General features: G+C 39.8%; 1 protein-coding gene across 1 annotated transcript; it reads left to right on the top strand.

Annotated features, from left to right (window-relative positions):
• The first annotated feature begins 600 nt into the window (after positions 1-600).
• On the top strand, positions 601-24,273 carry CDADC1 (cytidine and dCMP deaminase domain containing 1). The gene is made up of 9 exons (XM_067563098.1): positions 601-792; positions 5,611-5,705; positions 8,466-8,643; positions 9,671-10,249; positions 14,391-14,440; positions 15,967-16,133; positions 16,656-16,845; positions 18,097-18,157; positions 20,272-24,273. The coding sequence occupies exons 1-9, from the start codon at positions 705-707 to the stop codon at positions 20,343-20,345; spliced, it is 1,482 nt and encodes a 493-aa protein (XP_067419199.1). The 5' UTR covers positions 601-704; the 3' UTR covers positions 20,346-24,273.
• Positions 24,274-24,767: the final 494 nt, after the last annotated feature.

The raw sequence follows: 24,767 nt of genomic DNA, 5'->3' as shown, positions 1-24,767 counted from the left end.
CATATAGGCGCCTATTCTCCTCCCCCCCCCCCCCATCCCGTCCCAATTGTTCCACACTCGCTAGCTGGGCACCCTACCGGGGCCGCACGTCCAGGGCTGCTGCCCCTCTCAGCTTCCCGCCCCAGCAGCGCTGCATCCAGCCCCGCTCCCCTCGGACGGGCCCGGCTGCTCCGGCCAGCCGTTATCTTGCTGCAAACGGTTCTCGTCACACGAACCGCTCGCTTCGCTACCCCGCCCTCGGCAGCCTCGCGTCAGAACGTCCGACGCTGACCCGGCCACGCGCCTGGCGCCATCCAAGGCGGGCCCGCCCGGATCACGCACAACTCCCGCCCTCCAGGCCTGCCCGGAGCTGTAACCGGAGCCTGCTCCAGCGACCCCGCCCCCAGCCCAGACCCTGCTCCTCCAGGCCCCGCCCCCCACTGAGCCAGCCTCAAAAGGAGGCTCAAGAGCGCTCGACAGCTCCACCCTCAGAGGCGCCTGAACGAATAGGCCACGCCCCTTCTCCCTTAGGGCGTCTCGTAGATTCATAACTACGTCATGGGGAGGGGGGGAGACGCCTATGGCGATGCTGACGCAGGAGCGCGCGCTGCGCGGTGGCTGGTTGAGGGGCGGAGGGCGGTTCGTTGGCACAGCTGTCATGTAGGGGCGGGGCTGAGTCCGCGGGGCCGCTGAGCGCCAGCGGGCGGGTGAGGCCAGCGAGACCGATGCAAAGTGCGGGGGCTCCGGGCGATGAGCGAGCGGCGGCCGGTCGGGGAATGAGGACCGCGGGCACCCAGACCGACAGCATGTCAGGTGCGCGCCCCTCCCCCAGCCCTACCCCGGGCACCCAGGCCGACAGCATGTCAGGTGCGCGCCCCTCCCCCGCCCCCGGGGCACCCAGACCGACATCATGTCAGGTGCGCGCCCTTCCCCCACCTCCCTACCCGGCAGTGTGTCAGGTGAAAGCTCCTCAGTTCTGTATTGTCACCAGGCAGCGTTCCCAGCTATCCAGGCTGACAGATAAGAGAGAGCTACCTCCTCCACAGTGCGATCTTTCCATGTCTCCAGGACTCAGCCTGTCAGCGTTACAGGCCAGAGCCCCCTTCTATCCCACTTGTCTCCCCTCCCTAACCTGGCACCTACTCCCCACCTCCTCGGTGTTCAGCACTAGAGCCCATCCAGCAGGCTGTGTGCCTTTCTAAAAGGGATAGTTCAAACAGCAGTTATAGGTGTGATGGAGAAAGCATGGGGTGAGGTTCTTGGTTTGTGTTAAGCAGGAAGTCTTGATCAGATTTGGTCCTTAAAATCTATGACTACAGTGGAGGATGCTCCCCCTCCTGGGACATTGATAGCATGTCAACTGAGTCTCGGTCTCAAAGAGCTTACCGTTAAATATATAAATGCACAGAAGACAAGCTGCGAGGATGACTATGGTCTTCTCTCTTTCCCTCCACTCACTTATCTCTTTTTACATCTTTTCAAATTATAAACTCATCTCAGTTTACACTCTGGTACAATCTTTTCTAGGTAACTAATCCTAATTTGCTGTTTCAAGAGCTGTAAATATAGGAGTATAAATTGTATGTATGTTTTAACTAATCTTTCTTTGTACTTCATTTTCATGATGTATATATGCTTTAAAATTATTTAGTCATTAGAAATGTCTCTTCATCATCTATTATGTTTAGAGCCACTCATCAGGGAATTTGTAAATCTTTTTCTGCCTGGTAAATGCTCCTCTGGCAGGAGATGGGAGATTTTTCCCATCACACTTCTCGGAGTTTTCCTAGTATTACTAACAGTGGGTGTCTCCAATAAATTTTATTTATAGGGTTTCCTGGTAAACAAGTACTTCTTTTTTGAGTTTGGAATCTAGTGGGGTTTTTTTCTTTTTTCCTTATATTGTACATCTTACCTGGGTTTTATGGCCTGTATACTTAATTATGAAGCATTCCCTTTCCCTTATTGTTGGAATTATTATTAATAATATGGGCTATTACCGTGATACCTGTTCAATCATTTATTAAATCCAGAGACCAATTATATCTGTACAATTGTTCTAACCATGTCTAAAAAACCTAAATAATAACCAGTCAGTATATCCAAACATTAACACACATTTTATAATCATTTGATCAAAAATACTTACAAAGGACTAGACTGGGATGCTCTCACCAATGTTGGCTTGCTCCAAATAGACAGGCAGGTTCTAATAATGAACACTTTAAGAGCTCACCTTTTTATATGCTTTAATAAACAAGTGGTGATGTTGCCAATTTCTAACTTCAACTGAGAACCAGTTTCAGGCAATTTGATATTGACCATTTCCTTAGGCCTGGAGTAAACAAGATTTTATGACCACTCCCTCCGCCAAGATAACATTGGTATGTTAGATCACTGTAAGTTTATCACGTTTAGCTAATCAAACCATTCCCTATAATTTTAGAGGCCTCTTTTCCCAGATACCTTCTTTTTATCTGAAGTTTACCATCCTCACAAAACTTGTCTTGCTAGATGCCACATACCTTATAGCTTTTGAACCTGTTTTTAAGGCCACATTACATTTGCTTAACTCCTACATTTGATTTGAACTACAAAGCATGTATTTTCATTATCAAAGCTAGTTTAATCCTTCATATGCTTACATACACGATTAACCTATAATAGGGTCCAAATACAGGTTTTGCAAAAAGACTTTCAAGAGTGTTATGAAATTCTAACTGAAACTAATTTTGAATGGCTTCAAATTTTCCCTTACAGTGTTTGTGACCTAAATGTAGCAGGGGGAATAAGGTGTATGTGCATATGGTATTAATACCACACGTGTGCTGCCTGAACACCATGAGAAGCAAAAATGGTGCTTCTAGATCCCTGCTTCAGAAGAGAACCATTCTCTCTTCTGCTTATTCCTCCCAGAAATCCCAGTTTTTATGATGGTACAGATGGGAAGAAAACCCTCTCTCCAGCCTGGGTTCTCTTTCTGCCAGTGTAAATGCTGGGAATTGAATCACAAGTTTGTTTTCCCTTCTGTTGGGTGGTAAAGTTTGTTTTCCCTGCTGTTGAGTGGTATTGAAATGGAGGATAGTGTTAGCCTGTTACTTCCAAGATGACCTCTTATGATGATTCGAAGCTTGGCTCCTATCCATTCCCAAGACTACTGGTCTAGCATATATGGCCAAGAACTGCCATTTGACAGTGTTTTTGCTGAGTCTTCTAGTCCCACTCCCATTGGATGAGACCAGCATCCCCAGGATTATTTGGGAAGATGATGGTGCTTTGATATGTCTGCAAAGTTCTCTTTCAATAAATATACATTGACAGCAGTAAAAAAAACCAAAACAAATGGCCTGATTTTTTCAAAGGTTCAGAGCTCTTTATCTGGCATTAATTTCAGTAGGTTGCTGGTGTTCAACACCTCTGAAAATCAGGTCATGATATGTTTAAAGGCCATCTTAACAGGGATTTGGATTTGCCTTTCAAACATGTAATACAAATTATCCATTGCATGCTTTTGTTTACCATCTATAAGGAATATATATGTGCTAGCTAGAGGAGAGTTTTGATATTCATACATGCAATAGAAACATAGATTAATGGGATAAATTCTAGAAGTCAAAATCACATAAAGAGTTAGACCTATTTTACTGTTTTGTTTTTCTTTAGAAAATGTGAGAATTTTCTCACACTTGTTATATATATTTGGTGTAATATGCACATATTACTTGTTTCCATTAATTCTAATTAGCTGTAATATTATTTGTGATTCTTCTGTGGAGAGATCTGTTAAAAATAAGCTGTTGCTTTTAAAGGTCATTTAAATTGTAGTGTATGCAAACACATTTCTGCACCTACTTTACTAATTGTCTCTCTATCTGAGTTCACATAACACATTACTACAGTATTCAAATGCCACCAAGAGATAATCAACATCAAAACAGGCCACTAGTCTAATTGTTCTTCCTACTTTCCCTGAGACAGTTGGGGCTGTTTTTAAAAATAAATATAAATTCTCTTTTCTATCCCTTTTTTGCTTTCCCTTTTTTCCTCTTCATTCCTGTAGATGTTAAAAAGAATGGGAGAAAGGATTGAATCTTGTGGGACTTCACAGGTGGCTTCTCTGAAGTTTAGAGGAGCATTTACCCATCACAACTCTCCAGGCATCTCTAAAGGAGGGAATGGAGGTGTATCAGAGCTGTTGTGTCTATGAGGCAAAATGCCATGCCATGCCAACTGTCAGTGCTACAGATAGTCCCAAGACCTTCTATCTGTGTATAGGGGAAGGTTAATAGTTAGCACTACCAGTACCGTATGTTCCAAGACCAGGCCTGGATCTTGAATAGAAAGGGTCCAGATACTGGTGGTGGATAGATGTGTTTTGAAGGTGGTTCTTCGCTAGTTTCATGCCATCTTGATCAGAAATGAGAGATTTCACACCAGGCTATAGTTTAAGGTCTCCTGGATCCAGAAATGGTTTCTTGAAAGTTGACCAAACTGTGTGGCACATTTTACTAGTTTCATTGGTGGTGGTGGTGGCGATGGGAACAATCTGTTAGCAAAGTTGGTAGGTGCTCCTGGATATCTTTCACCACCTGTTAAAGGCATGTGTCTGAATCACAGGAGGTAACTCAGATTTCTTTCGGCATGCTTAACATGCCTTCTTCCATGAATGTGCCAAATTCATTGGGGCTCAGTGGATGGTTGCTGCTGTCCACCCACAACTGGGAAGACTTCTGTGACAATTATGTTACCATTCCTCAGGTTATACAGAGCTGGGTTGACGAAGCAATTTGTTCCAGAAAAGCTCTGTATAGTGGGATATAGCTGCAACAATAGTAGAGGCAAAAGATCCACTAGGTTCTACCATGTGTATAGAATTTCTAGGGAATCTTTGGAGTTAATTTGCATCTAATCATATTTTCTGCCCAAAAATCTATTGTGTTTCTTCCTTTCTTCATTTGATAGAAATATCAGAAAAGCATGGTGGTCTGTGGGGCTGTTATTGTGGAGGGGTGCATTTAGGCACTAGTGTTGAGAGTGGCTACTGTGTGATTATAATGTCTCACTAGCTCTTAAATTTCTTGGCCCATAGCGCTGGGTAAAGTTTTCATAATAAATGCTTGTGCTTTGGTCATTAAAATGTGAAGGAATTATTATTTTTAAAAAATAGTCACAATTTTTGTGGTTTTGTTTTTCAGTAATAAATTAGATGAAATCATTTACTTTGTTGTTTTCACTTTCAAGATCATACTGTTGCAATGTTTGGGTTTTAAGTTCTGCAGATTTGTTTGACTGTTTTTACTTGTATATTTAATGGAACATTTCTTTGTTTTACCACACTTTATGTAAATACACACTAATGTATTTGAATTATATGTGCATAATTTAGAAAGATAATGAGTACGTACAAGTGTAAAACAGCTTACTACTGGCTTTATAAATGCTTGTTTTTACAAAATTAAATTTGGTGTCCAAATTTTGTAAAAACAAACATACACCATACTGCAGTGTATATTAAGCAAGGTAATCCAGCTTTCTTTACCTATACTATAGAACATCAGTTGTGTCTTAGTCATTAAAGCTATACAGGATTTTTATCAGTTAATATTTCTTTATTCTTTTTTCTGATGGCAGGTCAAACACCAAGGCTTTCCAAAGTCAATCTTTTTACTTTGTTCAGTCTCTGGATGGAACTCTTTCCCCCAATTAAACAACAAAAGAAATCACAGGTAAAATATATTGCTTGCAGTTTAATTGTCCTTTTTGAACACATGCTAACATTTAGGCAATGAATACACTTAACTTATTGTTTGTTATCACTTACACACATCATAAATTCCTTCCAGGTACTTTTAAAAAGTACAAATATTTTATTGATCATATTTCTGACCATTTTTTCTTCTTGAGTAACTGTCAGGAGGAATAAAAGCAGAACTTGAGAGCAAAAATTTAAGGAAGTTCTCTATCATCTAAACTTAAATGTAATTACATATTTTTGTTCTGTTTATATCAGAACCTTGTTAAAGCAATGAGATTATTGTAAATGCTCTTCTAAGGTACTGTAGATGCTATAGCAGAAGAGAATTGGGATGCCATATGTACTACAATAGATAGGTTAGTCCAATCAGCAACATATAATCCTTTTAAGTAACTTTGGTCATATCATATCAAAAGAGGGTTGGTATTTGCTGACAGATATTAAATTAGAAAGATAGGAACATGGTTATAAATGTGGCAGAATGGTGGTCCAGAATAAAAATGGGGGTGAAACCCCAAGAAGCCTCTTGAGACTGGTGGTCCCCTGTATTTTTCAGCAAATGTTAAGACGTGTTGTCAAGTGGTGGTTTCTTGAACTGTCTATACCTTACTCAGATGGTATTGGGCTTACACTGTAGTAGTGTTATTGGAAACATTAGAAAAACATTACAGTGTTGTTTGGACTCTGCATCCATGGATTCTCCTGTAGTCCACTAGGATAGCCAGTGGTTCACTCAGTTGGAACTTAAAAGCATGGATATCATCGACAGAGCAAAGACTCTCTCTAAAACACAAACCTTCTTCTATAGTTATAGGAAACTCTCATTTTAAAACCAAAGTATTGAGTGAATGGTAGCTGCATGGAGCCATCTGAAATGTCCATTGCAACTTTTTAAGACTAGAATATCTTGGTGATAGTGAAAAGGGTATTTATCTGCATCAGCTGGTCTCCTGGATAACAGAAAGACAGTGATGCCTCCAATTCAAGGTGTCTTTAAAAAAAAAAAAAAAAAAGCACCTGGTTACAGGGTTCTCTCTAAGCAATTCCTTTGGTGTTAAGGATTTTGTTACTCTTCTTTAAAATAACAAACTTTTTATACAAAGCATACCTATATGCCAACTAATGGTATGAAGATAAATCTTAATGTATTTCTCTTGTCTAGTGCCAAGGCCTTACACAAGTGTAAATGTTGTTTCTTCACTTGGACTGCTTGAAGGGGAAACTGTGCAAAGTGCCCTATCTGAAAACAGAAAAGAATATAGTAAAATACAACTCATACATAAACTAAAACAGGAAAAGAAGGGGTAAATAATGAATGAGTAATAACTAGAAATCTGACCCAACCCTCAGAGTTGGGTTCCATATTTAACTAACATGCTGTTCTAGTGTATTCAAACCCACTCTTCTGGTTCTGCCTATGATAGAAAGTTGGCCTACTTATGAAGTTTGAACCCAGATTCAAACTTAGACAAAGTAATTGGGGGAGGGTAGGTGATAGGCAGCTAGATGGGACTGTACAAAAATCCCAGCTACAACCTACCTCTGCTGTCACTAAAAATGCAATTACATTGTAAATCTCAAGCAACTGTAGTCTTTCTGTTCTTACTCTTAGTATCAATTACATCATTATTAGAAAAGTCTCATTTGGACTAGGCTGTCTCCTCTTTTTCCACAAACACTAGATCCAGATGTAGCAAATGTTGCCTCCAATGCTCAAAGGGTGGATTTGTCTTCCTGATTCCCCAAGCAGCCTCTGTGGAAATTAGCCTCTGCAGATAAAGAGGGGCAAAATGAATGTTCTCCAGCATAATTTCATCCTCAGTCCTGGGAGAATGAATAAGAGTTCTGAGCCCATCAGCATTCTTACATGAAAGGCTCACTGTGCAATAGAGGGAATTCAAGAATGTGGGCAACAACTAGGATTGGAGGCTGTACCGTGGCCTTTCCACACAGCTCCCACGAGCCGTGGTTTTAGCTTCTGTGGCTGGAGGTGAGGGAGACAAACCTCATGCGATGGAATTAGTCGAAAGAGACGGGGAATATGCAAAGTGTCCAATCTCCCATGTGGATTTTGGGGAAATAATCTGCCCCAGAAGAAAGACGTCAGTAAGATTTAACATGTTTTGACTGGAAGTTTGATATGGGATCTGTGAGATGACTAGAATGCTAATCCTTTTTTAGTCATGTACTCCCAGGACCTGTAATGAATGGCACTATCTAAAGAGAATGTAATCCGGAGATGTATCTGCCTTTTAATCTCTCTGAGACGAGGTCTTTTATTGGACAAACTTCTGTTAGTGAGAGAGAGAAGCTTTCCAGCTACACAGTGTCACAGCTAAATACAAGGTGGAACAGATGGTTTAGCATAAGTAGTCCCTTTATATTTTAGCTATGACACTCTGCGTACCTTTCCCAGACCTGAAGAAGAGTTCTGTGGAACTCTAAAGCTTGTCTCTCTCACCAACAGAAGTTGGTCCAATAAAAGATACCTCATCTACCTTGTCTCTCTAATATCCTGGGACCAAATAGGGCTACAACAACACTCCAAACAATCTCTAAAATTATCCTAAGAAACATATGTTTTGACCCTCATTGCATTACCATGACCCAAATGCAAAGAAGTGCAATAATGCATGTGACCCTTGCTTTGTGGAATACACTCAGTGAGCTATATATAGCATCATTAAGAACTTTTAACTTGTAAAAAATTAATAATGTACTTTTTATGTAGGTAAAGAAGACTGGCCTGGTCGTTGTGAAAAATATTAAAATTGTTGGTCTACATTGCTCCAGTGTAGATTTACATGCTGGTCAAATTGCTCTGATTAAACATGGATCAAGGCTTAAAAACTGCGATCTTTATTTTTCCAGAAAACCATGTTCAGCTTGTTTAAAAATGATTGTCAATGGTAAGTAAAGCTTCTAGTATTGAAAGGGTAAATATATTAATTTAGATATTTTGCTACTTATGACTGACTGTATAAAGAAAGCTCATACTCTCTTGGGATTTTCCCAGTACTGTATGTAAATGTTTACCTCCATTAGTTTGCATAGTAAGCCTTGATATTTTCATTAGGGGCAACAAGTATTAAATGTCTTTATTCTGGAGTTGGTGATTAAGGAAAAGTGGGACTCCTCCCATTGAGCCAGTAGCCACTCAGTGTCCCAGGTACTGTTAAATGGTACCCCCGTGTTCATTATTTGGACATAAAACTGAAGCTTTTGATCACTAACCATTGATGTTCTCATGACCCTTCACAAGGGTAGCAGTTTTAACCTGGGGGTCCTAGTCAGTTTAATTCCAGGTAATTACATTTTGCTTGCCCACCTGTAACTTTATCAGAAGATCCAATTGCATGCCAAGTATTAACTGTACCAAAGAGGAATGTGAGTTGGTGTGGAATTCAGATGCAATTCTTTGAGATTCCTTTTCCATTTAAGATGAAGACTAAGTACATTTCACAGATCACATTCTTTGTCTGTGTGGTAAGAACTGACTACATTGTTTCTTCAGCAACCCTTGCTTTTCACCACTTAGAGCACCATTAACAATAGCTGTTTTTTGTTATGCACTGGCAATGTGGTCAGGTGATACAAGATACAAAAGTAAAGAGTCCCTGCCCTGAGGAGCTTACAATCTAGAAAACCATCAGCTTCAAGTCCATTGGAGATGGTGCATCTCAGCCTTTTGGTTGCCAGAACTGTAAAAGCATAATAAAAACAAAACTAGCTAATCTAAGACATGATAACCTCTTAGTACTGATATTTTCCAGCACATTTGTTGCTCATATACAGTTTGAGGAATACCCACGCTTTGTTGTAAAGAGGTCAAAATGCAGTATTCTGTGGTAGTATATGGAGTTAAGGTTATGGAAAATGTTTTATACACCCATGTTTGCACACTTCCTGTTTGACGGTGTGTATCTTCTGTTCCAGCTGGAGTGAACAGAATTTCTTACTGGCCTGCAGATCCTGAAATAAGCTTGCAGAATGAAGCATCCAACCCTACCACTACTGGAGATGCAAAGCTCGATGCTAAAGCAGTAGAAAGATTGAAGTCAAATAGTCGAGCTCGTGTGTGTGTCTTGCTTCAGCCTTTAGTGTGTTATATGGTGCAGTTTGTAGAGGAAACCTCCAACAAGTGTGATTTCATTCAAAAAATTGCAAAAACTCTGTCTGGATGTAACACTGACTTTTATACTGAGTGTAGACAAGAAAGAATAAAAGAGTATGAAAATTTATTCCTAATTTCAAATGAAGAAATGCACAAGCAAATATTGATGACTATGGGTCTGGAGAACCTCTGCGAAAATCCATATTTTAGCAATCTTAGGCAAAATATGAAAGATCTTATACTGCTTTTGGCCACAGTAGCTGCCAGTGTCCCTACTTTTGGCCATTTTGGATTTTATTGTAATGGATCACAGCAGTCAAATGAAATACACCATCAAAGCTTGCCCCAAGAAATTGCAAGGCACTGTATGATACAAGCCAGATTACTGGCATACCGAACTGGTGAGTTGCTATGAGAATGGGAGAAAGCCAGTCTTGTGATAATCAAGGGACTGGAAGTCAGGAGCCCTGATTGCAAAACACTTCCCATCTGACCTTGGGCAAGGTACTTAACTGCTCTGTGCCTCAGTTACTACATCAGTAAAGTGAGGGTACCGCTTACAGTACTTCAATGGGTCACTTCATTAATATTTGTGAAGGGCTTTGAGCTCTTCTAATGGAAGAAGCTATTACAGTGCAATTATTAGATTACACTGGCAAAGCCTCCCCAGCCATTGTGTGCAGCTCTTATCTAAAAGAATGCAACCATGTTTAATTTACTAGACCCCCTACAAGAGCTTTTATATACCAACAGTAGCTGTCACTTGTTGACAAAGGTGATCGCTGGGCATTGTGGTAAGCATGGTGTATATATACACTTAAATAGAAAATAATAAACAGAGAGAAAGAGATGCTCTTCCAAATCTACTTATTACCCATCAGCAGACTATTAGTTACTTTTGTGTCACAGCATTTTCCTGTTCCCATTGTTTAGTAGCGATAGTCACTGTGCACCTGAAAACTGACTGTTTCCTACTTGCAAAGATTCTGGAGTTTTGAAGAACAGAATACTTTTTTTTGGTAGAGGACAGAGGCTATGAATTGACTTTGGCCTGCTTTTCATGCCAATGATTTCTAATCGCCTTATTCTCTAGTTAATTAAATAATGGCAGACTTGTACAAATTCCCTTATTAGAAACTAAAATTCTTTGAGCTATTATGCAGAATTCTGGGGAAAAAATATATACTCTACCTGGTAACCCCTAGGAGCTTAACATTGACAGTACTTTCCTTGCTCTCTCTCTTTTTTTTTTTTTTTGCTTCCTTCATGGGGGCTAGTTACTGTGTTTACCAGCATTGCCTTTTATTTCTCCATCAAAAAATAGTGACGCATTTGTTTAAAAAATGCATCCAAAATTGGTTGGATTTATTTTTTTCAAATACATTAAAATAGGACAAATAAAACAAGCAATCTGTTATATCAAAAAGAGATGTAAATACATTCCGTCTCTTAATGTATCCTTTTCCTTGGCCCGCACATTTAAAGTGTGAAGTATTGTATGCTTCACATCCCTTAGGGAAGTACCTGCCACTAAGAAACTTTTACCATCATATCTCCTATGTTTTGTGACGAGATCTTACCACATTTAGAATCCTTTCTCTTTCCTTTCTGATGCCCATCACATCATTAGTCCCTATGAGTCACAGATGTGATTAAATTGAAAATGAGCTTGGATGTGGGACTGATCTCAGATGTTTGGTTTTGTGGAACAAACTGAATTTTTTCCCCAGCTTTTGTTCCATAGAACAAGGTGAAAAAAATAACACAAAGCAGTAGGGTAGGTCATGGAGTAAGCCAAGTACCAAGAGCCCTTCACGGTTTGTTTACAATTAACTGCATAGTTGTACTAGAGGCCTAAGGGGCTCCTAGGATGGAGAGAATGTTTCTTGAACAAAGAGTGGAGGAAACCTTTCTTATGTTAAGTCATACCACTCTACCTCTGGAGCTTTCATCTGTTTCTTGCCATTTCTAATAGTTTCCTTAGAGTACAAGAGACCTCAGCATAAGTCTTGGTTTTTGTACATAAGATTGGCTTCAAGAAGCCCAAGCTATTCTTTCTTCCTGCCCATACGCCATAACCCCTAAACCCTCTACAGCCTGCCACCTGCACAGTTAAGAGCCACAAAGCATAGTGTGTATGCATTAATGTATTTGTGAAAGTCCTGGAGATGGGGCAACCTTCAGGTTTTGAGAATGTGGTCATAATTAAAGTGTTATATTAAATAAATGATATGCAAACCACAGGAAGATTAGTGAAGGAGGAAACAAATTCCCTGGGTTGGACTATATAATATTTACAGAAAGGGTATTTACTATACTTCGTTCTGCAAGTAAACCACTGCTCCCCAAGACCAAATGCAGCACCGACATAAGCAAGTGTATGCCATGTACAGCTGGGCAGAATTTGGGTCAATATTCCAGTCTCTTTTCCAGAGAGTCTGAGGCAGATTTCTGGCATTTGCCTGTAAGTGGGCCCAGCCCTGGAAGGTTTAGAAAATTCCTCTTTTGTCTCGTTCCTAATTAATTTATCCTCAAAGAAGCTTTTGTGCCTCCAGAGCAGCAAGAGGAATTCCTTCCAGAAATCTGTCCTTTCTTACAAGTGACTCTCACGGCACCTCTGCAAAGGGATTCTTTTCAAGTCAGACGTAGCAAACAAAAAGCGTGAGCTGGTGTCAACTGTGATCAACTCTTCCTACAGTCCAGCAGCAATTTTTGAATTGAGTGATGTGCATATGGAATTACATACAGTGGTATGGATTTGGGATGCTGGTCAGTTTATGACCAACAACTGTCTGCAAGTTCCTCAATAACCATAAATAGGCAAATCTCTGGGCACTGCAGATACTAGCTAACTGGAACTCTCCATCCCTCTGCCCATAACAAACATGGCACTCACGCTTCTTATAGTCTTCCAGTCTGCTCTAGAGCCACAATGAAGAATTTTCTTTAAATTACATGGTATCTATTTTTATGGTTCCTGCTCCAGCTCGCTCGTCTCCCTCTGAAAAAAATGAATTTACTTTATTAAAGTTCCAATTCTGCCCTCAGTTACAGTTGCAACTTTAAGTCAAGGGTTGCTGCTGGGTGCTAAGCACTTTGAAAACCAAACCATTTATTTAGGTGCCTAGCCATAGGTTTTGAAGCCTGGCTTTAGGCTTTTTGCAAATTGTGCCCTTTGAAAGAATGCTTATTTTGGAAAGTTAGGAGGCAGGCTTGGCACAGAATAGAAAGATAAAGAAGGAGCAAAATAGAGAGCACATGCCAGGATAAGCTGAGGCAGCTCCCTGTTAACCTGGTGATGACCCAAGCCTGGGCTGCTTAACCTTTTGGACTCAGTTTATCGGAATATGGTGATCACCTTATAAAACAGAGTATCATCCAAGCTATCTAAACAAAGAGAGATGGTGGTTTTGGGTAAGGTGGGGCTAGAAGTTGAGGAAGAAGATTTTCAGCCACAAATTGGTCTTCTTTTTTTCTTTTATAACTGAACATATTTGTCTGGATAAGTATTTATTATGTCCAATCCAGCTTGTCCTGCTTAGGTCTGCAGTGATGTCCTAATTCTATGTTAACTGATATTGAAATAGAGCTGTAGCATACTTATGTCATGTGGTAAAGAAGGGATACAAGAGAAACAAGGAAGGAGGAGCAATTCATACTGACTAATACATAGGAATAACTAAGAAAAACATGTAAATAATTTGTCGGACCTGGTAAAAACATTTCCTTGGAAGGAAAGCCCGTTTTAAGTGATTGCTGAAGTCTGCATGTCAGTAAGAGTGCTGGGTGATAGTTAATTAGAATTAATTGGTTGAAGTGTTCAGCACTGAAAGCCATAATATTCTTTACCACATTAACACACCCCATTTTTAACCCGTTAAAATGCCTCCTGTCAGAAGTACCTCAGAAGACACTTAAGTTAAAGTTCTGTTCAAACTCCTATATAGTGGACAAGAAATTCCACAAAACTCTACTGTAATGGAGCTTGATTCTGTACATGGCTATTAAAAAGTTAATCTTTAAATACATTTTGATTTATTTATTCTTTTTAAGTTTCCAAGTGAACTTCTACCATTCATTAAACTCCTTGGTGCTATGGGCTGGATTCCCAACACAAAGTTCTTTGCTTTGTGTAAAGTGGCCAAAACCAATCACAAAGCTACTAGTGTTTCTGGGTAGCTATTTTCTTAGCATACATTGCCTTAGTAGTATCTAATAACTATCAAAGGAGACCCAATGTTTATATTTCTCCATACTGTAAAGTAATTAAATTATTTAGTCAACTAACGTGTTGAGGAAAGACACAGGCCTGAGTCAGGAGGGCTGTGTTCTGTTGGCTTTGTCATAGACTTGTATATCTTTGGTAAGTTTCTTAATCGTTCTGTGCCTCATTTTCCATATCTGCAAAGTGCAGCTAATACCTCTCAGATGTGCTGTGAGGTGTCATTCATTAAGTGTTAGGTAATGCTTTCAGATTTCTAAATGGACGTTTTCTACGAAAGTGCCTGTTACTTATTACTTCTCATACATTCTGTATTGTAGAGGATCACAAAACAGGTGTTGGAGCTGTTATTTGGGCAGAAGGAAAAACTGTGAGTATGGAAAAACTGTTGCTTTGTGTCTCAGTGGCAGTTCATACACTTTAATTTTTCTCAGCATTGGCTATATTGCTTTGTAAAAGGGATGTTTATGCATTATGTTATTTAAAATTGCATTTTTTATTCTCTGGTAACCCTAAATTAATTCTTGGTTGATAATTAGGCTGTCAGGATGAATTAGTAACACTGAGGTAAATACCACAATGTTTGTGCCTAGCTTCTCATCTGTTAGACTCCATAGTAACAGCATTCCAGGTGTCTTAGCTACAAAGCTTTGCCAGTAGTTCTAATCCAGCAGCATGTGCTGTTCAACATAGTGTCACTGTTCCGTTCTTCTCCCCTAGAGAAGTCAAAGGGCAACAGTTAACCTGACTAATCCTTGATGCAACTGTAATGTTGTGCCAGTTTGAACTTTTTGCAGCAAATACCTGGCGAACATACCTTCTTTGGATCAGAGTGAGGTTTGAGGGAATGGAAAAAATGCCAGAATAAGACATATACTAATGTACAGTATTGACTCATAAATGGTAAACCTAGACAAAAACTTATTAAGGTATTGAACTATTCTGTTGTGATGTGACAACAAATAATGCTGGATGTAGTTGCACGATACATTATTTTACTGCTATGCAAAAGGATTTTAACTAATCATAAATATGCCCCTTTGCTGTTTCTCTCCTGCTTCAGCTTGCTTTCTTGCTTCTAGCTGCTCATCAGTAGAGCAATGTTTTTTGAGAACCACATCTATTTAGTGACTAATTAATCTGCAGAGCAAAATAAGAACTGGAATCTGAACTTGATTCACAGAGCTTTGGTCTCGGATTTTATGCCTTGGTTCCTCACATAGCAAGCACTAGATAAATGTAAAGTGTTATTACACTCTTTTCCTTTTGATGCCCAGTCATAAACTTCTTTATGCTAGAGTTCATTTCATAGGTCTTTTCCATCTTTGATTACTCTTACTCTATTAAGAGAGGTTGCAAGTCCTCCTGCAAGTGAAAGATTTTTTCATGATGTACTCTCTAGCACTCAATTTGGATTGTTGTTCTGGTCATCAGCTACTTATCACTGTACCACACACTATTCTATCTTCAGCCCCTAACTTTTAAAGATATCAACATGTCAGCCATCTGATATATCTCCATGCAATGGCAAAATACGGGCTTTGGCATCTCAAGCTCACTCTGTAGCTGCCCTTTCCTGCTTTCATACATTGCAATGTGGCGTAATGATTGATCAGTCATACTTTGTGGCCTCTATCAGTACTGCTTACAGGGAGAAACAGCCAGTGAGGACTTCTTACATTATTTATTTTGTTCACATTATATATATAAAATCTTTGTAGAATCCCCCCCATACACACACGCACAATATACTGCTAGCAAAAGCCCACCTTTAACTCCTACTTTTTACAACTCAGATCTTGAACACCGAATTAAACTATAGATATATTGCGCAACACACTGTAAATGTGTAAATAAACTGAATATTAAAGCAAACTTTATGATTCACTTTTGCAGAGCTGTGACGGGACAGGAGCCATGTATTTTGTAGGCTGTGGTTATAATGCCTTTCCTGTTGGCTCTGAATATGCTGATTTTCCACACATGGATGATAAACAAAAGGACAGAGAAATCAGAAAGTTCAGATACATTATACATGCTGAGCAGAACGCCTTGACATTCAGGTATTATTTTAATATCAGAAAAGAATGAGGCAGTTCAGAAATGAACAACTGACAGATGCAGAGCATGACGTGATTATGAAAGGTGCGATATGCAATCAAACTTTATATATTTAAATGTGATGTAAAATTTGAACATAGGTAAAATAGGTTCTGTGAATTCCTCAAAACTGTGAAGGAATTTGATTTTAATTATTCATTCTTGTGTGTGTGGTGGGTACCATTAAAACTCAGCAGTCACCACATGTGGTGCCTGTCAGACCCACGTTATTGTCCTAAAATGAAACACTGCAGAATGGCAAATGCTGAGTCTTTAACAGTGGCGTGTGTGTCATTCAGCTAGACAATCCTAGCCAAATGTTTTCTCTTGTTTCCATGTACTTTGGTAGGACTAACAATCCTGCTCCAAAGAGCAGATTATAATATGATTAACATAATTTCTTTACTCGCCCACATGAGCCTAAATCACCATCATTCAAAACTGTCGCGTTTTTAATTTCAGACTCTTTTTCTGACTACTTGTAGGTGTCAAGAAATAAAACCAGAAGAGAGAAGCATGATTTTTGTGACAAAATGTCCTTGTGATGAATGTGTGCCTTTAATCAAAGGTGCTGGCATTAAGCAAATCTATGCAGGCGATGTAGATGTTGGAAAGAAGAAAGCAGACATATCATACATGAAGTTTGGTGAACTTGAGGGTGTTTGCAAATTTACAGTAAGTGATAGAACCTACAGAATTAAAAAAAAATTTTTACATGTACAACAATGGTAGGAGAGCTGTGGAGACGGAAGTTCTACCATCATGTCGCCTAATCCTGGTGGAGCAAAGTTAAAAGAGATGGTGATAAAAATGCCTGCACACTGTCTACACTGGTGCTTGCACCATTGCTGTGCTAGTGTGAGACCAGTGATGAGAAAAGTGCTAGTATATACAAGGCTTCCGATACATTTTTCTCAATATGAGCATTTTGTAGTTAATAGCCCATTTTTAAAAACCCTCCTGCCCTCTGACCAGTTTCAACAAGCTTAGACAGAATCCTCTCCAACTCTCTATAGCTTGGAAGCTTGGTTTGAAATGTAAATGCTTCCAGGTGCATTGGGGAAATTAAAATGGGATCTTCCTAACTATATGAAGTCCATGAAGGATCTTTCTTCAACCCTCCCCACACAATCTGGGTTTTCTGTAACAGGCTGGGAGATGAGAAAAGTATCATATATGACACACTCTGCCCAGGGTTTTAGTCTTCAGTATCTTGTTGAGTGCAATTGTCCCCTCTGCCACCATGCGGGGAGGCCAGGGCATGTGCACTTGGAGTAGATGTACAAAAGAAAGAGAAGTGGCTTTGTGGCTTGCTCCCCTGATCCTTTGGAAGCCCCTCGACAGGAACAGTGTATGAAGCGTAATCTGCAAGGTAAAAAGGGACAAGCCAAAGACAGAGCGGGGAGTATCCACTCTCCATGGCATCATCTCCCTACAAACTTGTAAGTTTTCCCTTAAATAAGATTTGCTAACTCAGTTGGTATTATTGTCTGAAGTGACTTCCTCCACACCCTCCCATTCATATACTGGGGTTGGGTTAGAGGTATCTGCTGGAAGGGCTTGTTCAAGAACATAGTTGTTGGAGGAGCCATGGTGGATGGGGTGTCATTGTGGAAGATGGATCGAGAGGCCTGTTCTGAGGCACTGGGCCCTGTAAATGTTCAAGATGGATGTTGGTGCAACGCTTCCATTCCAGCAGGCTTATTCTGCCTCTCAAATGGAAGTTCTGGCCCCACGACTTTAACAGACCAATAGATTTTTTTCTTCAAAAGGTGAAGTGTGAAAAGAAAGCAAACCTTGTTTGTGGTTTCACAGTGTCAGAGGAGCTCATGCCCTTAAAGTGAAGTGATGATGTGCCAAACGTCCTCTTCCCCCCAGTGTTTGTTTTTGTCTTTGGGAATAAATGAAACTTTTTCTTTTTCACAGTGGCAACTAAACTCGTCCCACATCGGTGTTCATGAACTCCATGAGCCCACAGCCAAAGCAAGTAAGTATTTGTAGTAACTGGTTGTAAGTAATTACATGCAATAAATACAGCAGATTTTAAAAACCAACCCTGAATTCTTCCAAGGTTTGTAAATCACTTTGCAAATTCTGACGGAGATAACATACCTATTTAAACTTTCAACTTGATGCTAACGGTGAATATAAAACTTCTGTATTCATTAAAAAAGTACCAAACCTGGCACAACATAAATATCCAGTAGTGCTTTATTAAGGTACATAAGTTATTCATAGTGTCCTAGTTTTAGCACTGATTAATCCATCCTATTGGGTGGGATTTTCAAATGCATTCAAGTAACTTGGAGCACAGATGACTTTCAATGAGATGTGAGCTCTGAAGTCACTTAAGTGCTTTCAAAAATTCCACCGATTGTCTATGTTTTATAAATCAAAAAATGCACCAATACTTTTAATTGTTTTTCTCAAGTAAATCTTACTTCCATTGCATTTAATGGCAGTTGCCCCCCAGACCACTGAATATGAGCTGTTTCCCTCTCCTCCAACCCCAACAAGTGGATGCGTCAAGGGAGCTATCAATTTCCGAAGACAAGAATTAGATCACAGTCTCATGTTCAAGGCCCTTTCTGCACTAGGGGAAATGATCCACTGTGACAAACTAGCATCAGCAATTTGCTCTTGGAATGCCTCTGAATCAGGGTTGGAAATGATGTAAAAAGAGCCAAAACATTTGTAACATCCAATGCAGAAGGTACGCTAGATATCCTGTTCCGGTGGGTACGTTGACTCAAAGTATTGAATCTCCATACTAGATACAAACTAGGAGTTTCACTGATTGTTTCTGGTCTGTGAGAGGCCACAGGGCACTGATTAAACTCCAGCATGCAGTGAGATCCGTGTGAAATTTGGGATGGATTCTCAGAGGCAGTCTCCTCTTTGGTTGTTTGGTCAAGAATTCTGAGGGTATGGGTGGGTGTCCAGTAACCACTGCAGAATACTACTAGCTAACCTATTTCAACCCCAACTGTGGAGAGGTGCATAGGATACCTATGCTTGAGAGCTGTTGTCAACAGGTGATTTTCCAAATGTTTATTCCTTTAATGTGGTGTCCTTGGATTTTTAACCATCTCCATTCTGGACCACTCAGTGTACTTCCCTTGCCATGGCTGTGCTTAAGTGGAGTATGCTCCTCCATCTGGGGAAAGAAACTCCCTATCCTTGCTAAAACTGAGTGTATTACAAAAAAAAACACACCAAAAAAACCGAGAGTCCGGTAGCACTTAAAGACTAACAAATTTCTGTGGGCATAAGCTTTCGTGGGCTGCAACCCACTTCGTCAGATGCATGAAGTGGAAGTCACAGATAGGAGGTGTTTCTTACATCCAAGGGTAAGAAACAACAATGGGGAGAGCAAGTGTTAAAGTTAAAGTTCAGTTAGAGTAGATGAGGCCTATTCACAACTGTTGATCAGAAGGTGAGAATGTGTGAAAACTGAAATGAGTGTAGGTATGAGAATCCTAAAGTGCTGCATGCACACAAGGCTGTGCCTACTTGGAGTATCTGTCCTAAAGTAGATTAAATATTTTAATACATTGATTACAGTTTTAAATCCAGTGTAATCTGTGAACAAACAAATATTCATAACTGGGAATGTGGAAGGAACTTGTGCCTTCCCTGGGAACTTGGAGTATAAATGAAAGAGGAAGTCCTGTGCAGGCACTGGATTCAGACACAGACCCATGTGTTATAGCAAATAAAAAGGATAGACTTTGATCTGGAGCTCTCGATTTCCATCACTGTGTGCTTATGACTATACAAATAGCGTGTGCTGGCATGTCACAAGCATCTTCTCAGTGGTACTAATAGTTGCATAATTCTCAGTTGCCGGATACAAGGGATCTCTTAGGGCTTGAGTTCACTTAACTATCCCCAGAGACAAGGGGGTGAACTAATATTTTTTATTAGATCCACTTCTGTTGGTCCAATAAAAGAAGCTACTTCACCCTCTTGTCTCTCTCATATCCTGGGACCAACACAGCTACAATAACACTACAAATAACACTCTCTTGATGTGCGCACATGATACATTTGACTGTTTAATGTATATTTAATATTCTCTTAAAACATCTTGTGTTCTAGATGGCATACAGAAAACAAAATCACTAGATGAACAGCAGCACCAGAGCAAGAAGATCTGCCTTGGAAACCATTGAGCAACTAAGCACAAAACAAACAAGGTCTCTGCAGATTCTCCATAGCACTTTTATAATCCAGCCTGTTTGTTCTAGCATATAAGGATGGATTTTATTTATTAATTTCTCGAAAAGAGATTTTTAGAATGTTTATTTATGATGTCTTAAATATATCAGTTTTAATTTAGATGTTCATGAAAAGAATTTCTGGGAAAATGCTGCTTATCTCATATACAAAATGAATTTGTTGGCCACCACTAAGATTGCTTGGCTGGCTGGACTTTGTTAATAAAAATTCAGATCAATAGACTGGAAGATAGCTCATTGCTCATCGGATAGAAGAATTTTGGGGAAAAATTGTAGAATGGTGTTTGCTTGGATTGCCATACTTCAGGCAATCAGAACGCAGCTTCGCAGAAACGATAAGACCTGATTGTTCAAGGGCTCTGCTTGTGGAAATCCCACCTCATGCAGGGTGTGTAGACAGTAACAATAATTTTGTTGCACTAAAGTAGGTTTCATTTTGCTTTTCAATACGCTAGTATAATAGATATAAAGTCATTGGACTGGAATGGCCTCACTAGATAAATGACTCCCAGATAAGCCTCAAAGTATTTTTGATAAACTTCTCTCTCATCTGCACCTCTGCCATCTATAATAGCAGCAGGTGCCGCTATTCTGTGACAGCATTCTCTTTCATTGACTTTATTTGTTATGGATGTTTTTAAAAATGAACCTCAGTTGAATATTCCTGTACAGAGATCAGTTTGTGACTCTGTATTAATGGGAGCTAGACTGGGAGATTTCCTGAGCTCATATGTGATAGTCTGTACCTTGTATATGACACACAAGGATGCTCAACTCTTAGGCCACATAGGAAGAATTTTTTAAAACATCATTAATAATATCTTAGTCCTTGTCCTATATGAAATCACTGGCTAAATTACCAGATTTCCTGATGTCCCATATTAGACAGGAAGATGCGAACCAGTGAGACAGAATGGTTTCTCATAAAGACCAACACTATATTGATAATTAAAACAGGAGAATGGAAAGTGTATTAGAAACCAGACTAAACTTACAAACTCATCTCACCAATGGCTCTGAGGTGGCATTTACCAGGTGACAGGTGTTTGCACTCTGTCAAAATACAATGGCATCTCCAATATTTTTGGTCAGAGGTAAATCACACCCCACCCTCAGCCAAGCTACGTTTCCTAGGTTTGAATATGACCTGACTGACAGATGACCCGTATGTCCCAAGAATCCCTCTCCCTTCACTCCCCATGACAAACTTCCAAGTGTAAACTCCTAAAACCTCTCCCTTCTCTATTGCTAGCAGAGAATGCAAGTGGCTTCTGCCATAAAATGCAATACATTAACTCACTAGTCTCTCCTCCTTCTCGTTCCCCTGCAAACCCAGCAGGAGGGCAGGCTCCCAGAGTAGGGATCCAAAGTCAAATCTCTCTCCGACATGGTGTTGTTGATCACCACTAGCCCCTGGGAAAAATTAGAACATTTTAATACTGGAAACAGATGCCCTCGTTAAGAGAGAAGTTTCCCTAACAGCATTAGCACTACAATCTCCACTATAGCTACATACATTATGCCTGATGAAAAGCATGATATGTTTTAAATAACAATGAAACTGCAAAGCAAAGCAGTGCGTGCCAGTGATTTCTATAGTGTCTGTATCTGCTCTTTTCTGTTACTGGTTTCCAGCTGCCCTGGTGAACTGTAGACAGAACCGTCAGCTTTCATTTTGCCACAGTGGCATCCATACATAGATTCTCATAAATTCTTGGTCTTTCTAAAAAGGTTAGCATCCTGGTAGACCAGGCTGACCAGACCAGCAGAGGGTCCCAAGTCTTAATCTTCAGGATCCGTGGTTAAAGTCTCTAGGATCTGGTTCTAGATGTTCAGAGCTGCTCTCTGTGTATCCAGAGGTGCAATATGTTGCTGTGATTCCTTATGGGCTTGCAGTGCCTGCTTACTCCTAAACACCTGGGACCTATGGTCTGGGTAGCCAGTGCAGAGCCTTTAGGGGAGCTGTTAGTCCCTTACATGGGCATGTAGTTTGAGTCACAATGTAGCCCTCAGTAGAATAGCAGCAGCTGCTGTTTCCCTTCAGCCCGTTTAAATTTCTTTAAAAAATATTTTGGTCACTGTCTGATGCCAGATGATGTAAGTGTGTTTTGGGTGGAGAACATTCTTCCACTAACATCTATGTGTTGAGTAATTTCCATGTGCTGCTACAATTGTTAGTGCATTTCAATAATTAAGATGTTTACAGCTTCATTTCATCGGGCCAGACTCTGCCAACCTTACTTGGCGAGTGGTCCTAACTTCACTGTATATAATGGTGGCAGAATCTAGGCCTTAATGAGAACTCTGAAACCATGCTAGAGAGTTTGCAGAAGAGTTATGCAGAAGGAAGTCCGTGACCTGAAATAACTTAGCTGTGTGCATTTCCGTCCAGTAGTGTAAACCAGAGGTCTTGCTCTTGTATATGGATCTGCACAGCTGGATCTCTGTGCTTGTTGTTAGCCCCTTTGGCTTCAGTGGACCGGCACAGATCCAGCTGCAGCATTGGAACTAAATGAGGACAGCATAATTTGACCCATAATGAAAACTGTTAGTGTGAACCCATCTTTTCAGTGCACAATGAACTCAAATATTCTGAGAACTGTAGCAGGCCAGCATTCCAGGGAAAACCAACTCTCTTTTAAACCATGGATGGTCTATTTTAAAGTAGTCTTGGGCCAGTCTTTCCACTTTTGAGATTTTTTAATTAATCTTAATTATTTCTGTGTATTAAAGGAACACTGTCAAGGTTAGTACACTAAACAAAGACATTTGAACTACCCTTTTCCTTAATCTATTGGCAAACTTCATGTAATTTTTTACATGCTTTTTTTTTCTGTAGCTAAAGGTCTGATGTTCTTTCAGGTTTTATACAGATCTCACGAGTAGCTCAGCATTTGTTAGTAACCCTACAGTAATGAACTAGTATGTTCGTGGGATGACTCAAATATTTTTGTAAGTAAACAGATTTTGTGTCTACCATTGAAGAGCTGTTATAAACTGCAAGGAACAAGGGTGCGCTGGTAGCATGATGATTAACACAATGTAGGCAAAGAGAAAATATATCAAGAGAGAGATATTAAATACATTCTTTGACAGTTCTTTTAAAATAAATCTTCAAATGAAAACTTGTCTGAATCATGATGAGGTTTGTACTTCATCAGTTCTTTTAAATTTTAAACCTTTATTTTTGTAAAAATTGCTTTTTAAAAGGGGAATTATTCTGGATTATTTGTACAAAATTTTGTTGTGAAAAGGTTGATGGTAAAATTTTATAATTGCTTTTAACACAGGCTGTGTTGGGCCTGCATTTCTAGTGTTCTACCATATTATTGCTACAGCTCAGATACACTTTCCAAAGTGCTCAAAGTTTTGGAGGGTCAGGTTTTGCACATGTAACTCCATTAAAGTTCTACACATAGGATTGGACCCTTACCTTGGCTTTTAGCTACAGTGTATTCCCAGCTAGCTTTGCCTCTCAAATCATGGCCCATTTAGGTGCTGCTATGTGCTTTATCTATTGAAAGATGGGAGGAACACACTGATGTTTCTTATAGCACTTACTTGAGCATGTATGCTAAGAATTTCCTCTATCATCTTATGTAAAGATATAACTTTAGCATATCCTCTGTTTAACATTTAAAAATGTTATTTTACATTTAACATTAAAGTGTGAATTTTCTACATATGGAATTTTTTTTTTCGGTCCTTTCAGGTCATGTGAGAACAACTATATTGGAAATGTTAAATACTGGTAACTTGTCTCTATGTTGTGATGAGAATTACAGAAATTATCATTCTTGGTGTCTGTCTTACAGCAGTACATCAGCTGTACATGTTTTCTGCTAATAAATTACTGTAAGGATAAGTATTGAAGTGTTTTCAGATGGCTTTGTCTTATTAAGAACCGTATTAATGCTTTGATTAATGCACTGCTTTATTTGCTAAAGATAAAGCTACATCAGTGAACTATTCTTCATCCCCAAACCTTGCTCTGTTGCCATCTTGTGGTTGGATTGAGGCATTTATTGCATCATAAGGACATTGTGTGCTGACGCAACTTAGTGGTTCAGCTCTGTGTGTCTGTGTGCGTGCGTGCGTGCCCACATATGCATATTTTATAGAAGGACACTTCCACTTCCCGAGCAGATGTTAAAAGTCTCCATTTCATTCTAGATATCATGCCAGCGAGCTTAAAATTCTTCCCCCTCTTCCGCATCTGTCCTATCCTTTCTGATCAAGTGGGGTCACCTCCCTCTTTCAACATATCCAGTCCACAGTTGTGACTAAGAAGAGTAAAATAACAGAAGGAGCATTGGCTTGATTGCAAAAGTGTGATTTAATCGCCAGTATAATGAC

Source organism: Emydura macquarii, unplaced genomic scaffold, assembly GCF_026122565.2.
Source record: "Emydura macquarii macquarii isolate MOO-44397 ecotype Brisbane River unplaced genomic scaffold, CSIRO-AGI_Emac_v2 contig_2473, whole genome shotgun sequence".
Classification (NCBI taxonomy): Eukaryota; Metazoa; Chordata; order Testudines; family Chelidae; genus Emydura; species Emydura macquarii.
Note: the sequence above shows the minus strand (reverse complement) of the source record. Positions and strands in the feature narration are given on the sequence as shown.

What these genes read in the sequence shown, in the direction of transcription:
- CDADC1 (XM_067563098.1), top strand. Translation starts at nt 705, where the DNA reads ATGCAAAGTGCGGGGGCTCCGGGCGATGAGCGAGCGGCGGCCGGTCGG. An exon ending in AGGGTGTTTGCAAATTTACA is followed by an intron (nt 16,846 to 18,096) that starts GTAAGTGATAGA and finishes TCTTTTTCACAG; the next exon opens with TGGCAACTAAACTCGTCCCA. An exon ending in TGAGCCCACAGCCAAAGCAA is followed by an intron (nt 18,158 to 20,271) that starts GTAAGTATTTGT and finishes CTTGTGTTCTAG; the next exon opens with ATGGCATACAGAAAACAAAA.